The sequence below is a fragment of the Cyprinodon variegatus genome, unplaced genomic scaffold (genome assembly GCF_000732505.1).
Source record: "Cyprinodon variegatus isolate N-32 unplaced genomic scaffold, C_variegatus-1.0 Scaffold232, whole genome shotgun sequence".
Taxonomy (NCBI): domain Eukaryota; kingdom Metazoa; phylum Chordata; class Actinopteri; order Cyprinodontiformes; family Cyprinodontidae; genus Cyprinodon; species Cyprinodon variegatus.
The window spans coordinates 1,068,135-1,070,050 of NW_015150685.1; the positions used below are offsets into that span (position 1 = coordinate 1,068,135).

The 1,916-nt window shown below is 43.8% G+C and overlaps 1 protein-coding gene across 3 annotated transcripts in view; it reads left to right on the top strand.

Moving 5' to 3' along the window:
• LOC107088890 overlaps positions 1–1,916 on the top strand; it is a 24,757-nt gene that overhangs the window by 13,366 nt on the left and 9,475 nt on the right. For 2 of the 3 annotated variants that reach the window (XM_015381357.1, XM_015381358.1), the window contains exons 3-4: positions 1,435–1,596; positions 1,702–1,837. In XM_015381357.1, the coding sequence (XP_015236843.1) occupies positions 1,435–1,596; positions 1,702–1,837 (298 nt within the window). The remainder of the gene's footprint in view (positions 1–1,434; positions 1,597–1,701; positions 1,838–1,916) is intronic. The other variant, XM_015381359.1, reaches the window with a different exon arrangement.

Below are 1,916 nucleotides of genomic sequence, written 5' to 3' on the forward strand. Positions count from 1 at the left end.
CAATTATTGAAGATTTCCAGAGGACTTCACCATTGAAATTCACCAGAGCTATAGTGAAACTGACAATGCCCACGTGCATGGCAGCTAGATGTTGGAATACATGGGGTAAAAGTGAAAAAAAATATTATTTTACCTTTCTTATTTCTTATCCTCCACGGACAGGTTCGTCGTTGCATTGCCAACTTGATAGAGGAGGATTTGGGAAGAGGGAGGATTTGCCATTGAACTTCTGGCCAGAAAAAAAACACGTAATATGTAGCCAACATTTGGAAGAAGAATGTTTTCAAGATGACTTGGATAATAGCGCGTTGTGACAAACACCAGATACAGCACTGGGACTTGATCAACAGCCGATACCGCACCATGACGTCACAGACCAGTAGGTGGCAGTAGTGTTCTTTGACAAACATGGATGCCTCCAGTAAAACACATTCAAATGAGCATTACTCTTAATTAAAAACACGTATCAGTATGTAATAATTTCATATTTAAAAGTTTGAATTCTGATTATATGACCAGACTTTTCCTTTAAAGCTCCACAGTCTAAAAAACAAAGAGAAGAGACCCAAATGCAGGGAAACGAGCAAGGTTGAGCTGAACAAAGCAGCGTTTGGTGATAAAAAAGAAGCAGGACGGACTCAGAAGGCAGCACGACCCATGATGGAAGGAAAGGATGATACCATACAGTAGGACCTGTACCTCCTCCTGCTCCAGACGTTCCAGGACCAGCAGGCAGACATTGTCCCTCCAGAGTGTCCTAGGTTGTCCTCTTGTTCGTCACCTGTGCCAACTGGGATGTGCCTGGAACTCCTCCCAGGCAGGGTGGACTCCTCTGAATGTGGTGGAGATGCAGCTCTACTCTGAACCAGATTCTAGAAATCCTGTCCATAAAGGTTCTAAATAGATCCGGTGACCGGTTATGTGATGGACCATCATGAAAAGGTTTATGACTATAAATTGCAGCAAACCACCAAGCAAAAACTGGTCTAAAAGACACTGATCAGACATGATTTACGTCCATAAGATGTCTGCATTTGGTCGAAAGCTGAAAGGTGAAAACCCGTAATTTTCAGATCGTTGAAAAGACGTTGAAAACTGGGTTTGTAACGTCTTTTCAGCGTCTATTATTGGACTAAAGTAGAACAAAATCAGACTGACCAAACAGCCCAATGTTCAACAACTATTTCTGGACTTAATCCAGACTGTGACGGACTGACCAGATTTAGCCTAAAAACCAACTTCTAAATGACATCTGGAGTTTGAGGGGAAAGAGCAGAACTGTTCTCAACTACCATGAAAAGTTTTGCTTTTCATGCAGAACTTTGTGAAAGTTAGGTGTGCCCATCCCTCAGAACAGATCTAAGCTTTAAATACGGTGGTGGCAACATCCAGAGGTGGGCTGGCAATGATCTGGTCAAATCTTTGTTCCTGCAGACCCAGCAGCAGATCTCCAGACCTCTGGGCCCAGGGCTGGGTTACCTGCAGCTCATCTGCCAGCTGCTGGAAAAAATCTGTCATCAGCAGGAGATCAACATCCAGCTGCAAAGGCAGGTGTGTGTCCTGCAGAAGGACAGCAGGATGACAACGACTAAGGAGGTATGTGAACGTTGTTTGGTTCTGTAAATGCTTTACAGATGATTTAAAATGTAGAGTTTGGCCTTCATTAACTCAGATATGAACCTGTCTGTATCATGTCTGCAGCAGTTCTTCCAGCAGTACTGCAGCTGTGGTGCTGCTATCCTGGCCTTCCAGAATTACCCACCGAAAAGTGACTCCCTGTCTCCAAGTGGTACTTTCTCTAATCTATCCACCATCCCAGAAGTCAGCTGGTCAACAGGTAACCATTGATCACATGCTGCTAATAAACGCTGTGACGTTAGCTTTAAATACCTGCATGCCATGAGCAGCTTAATGTG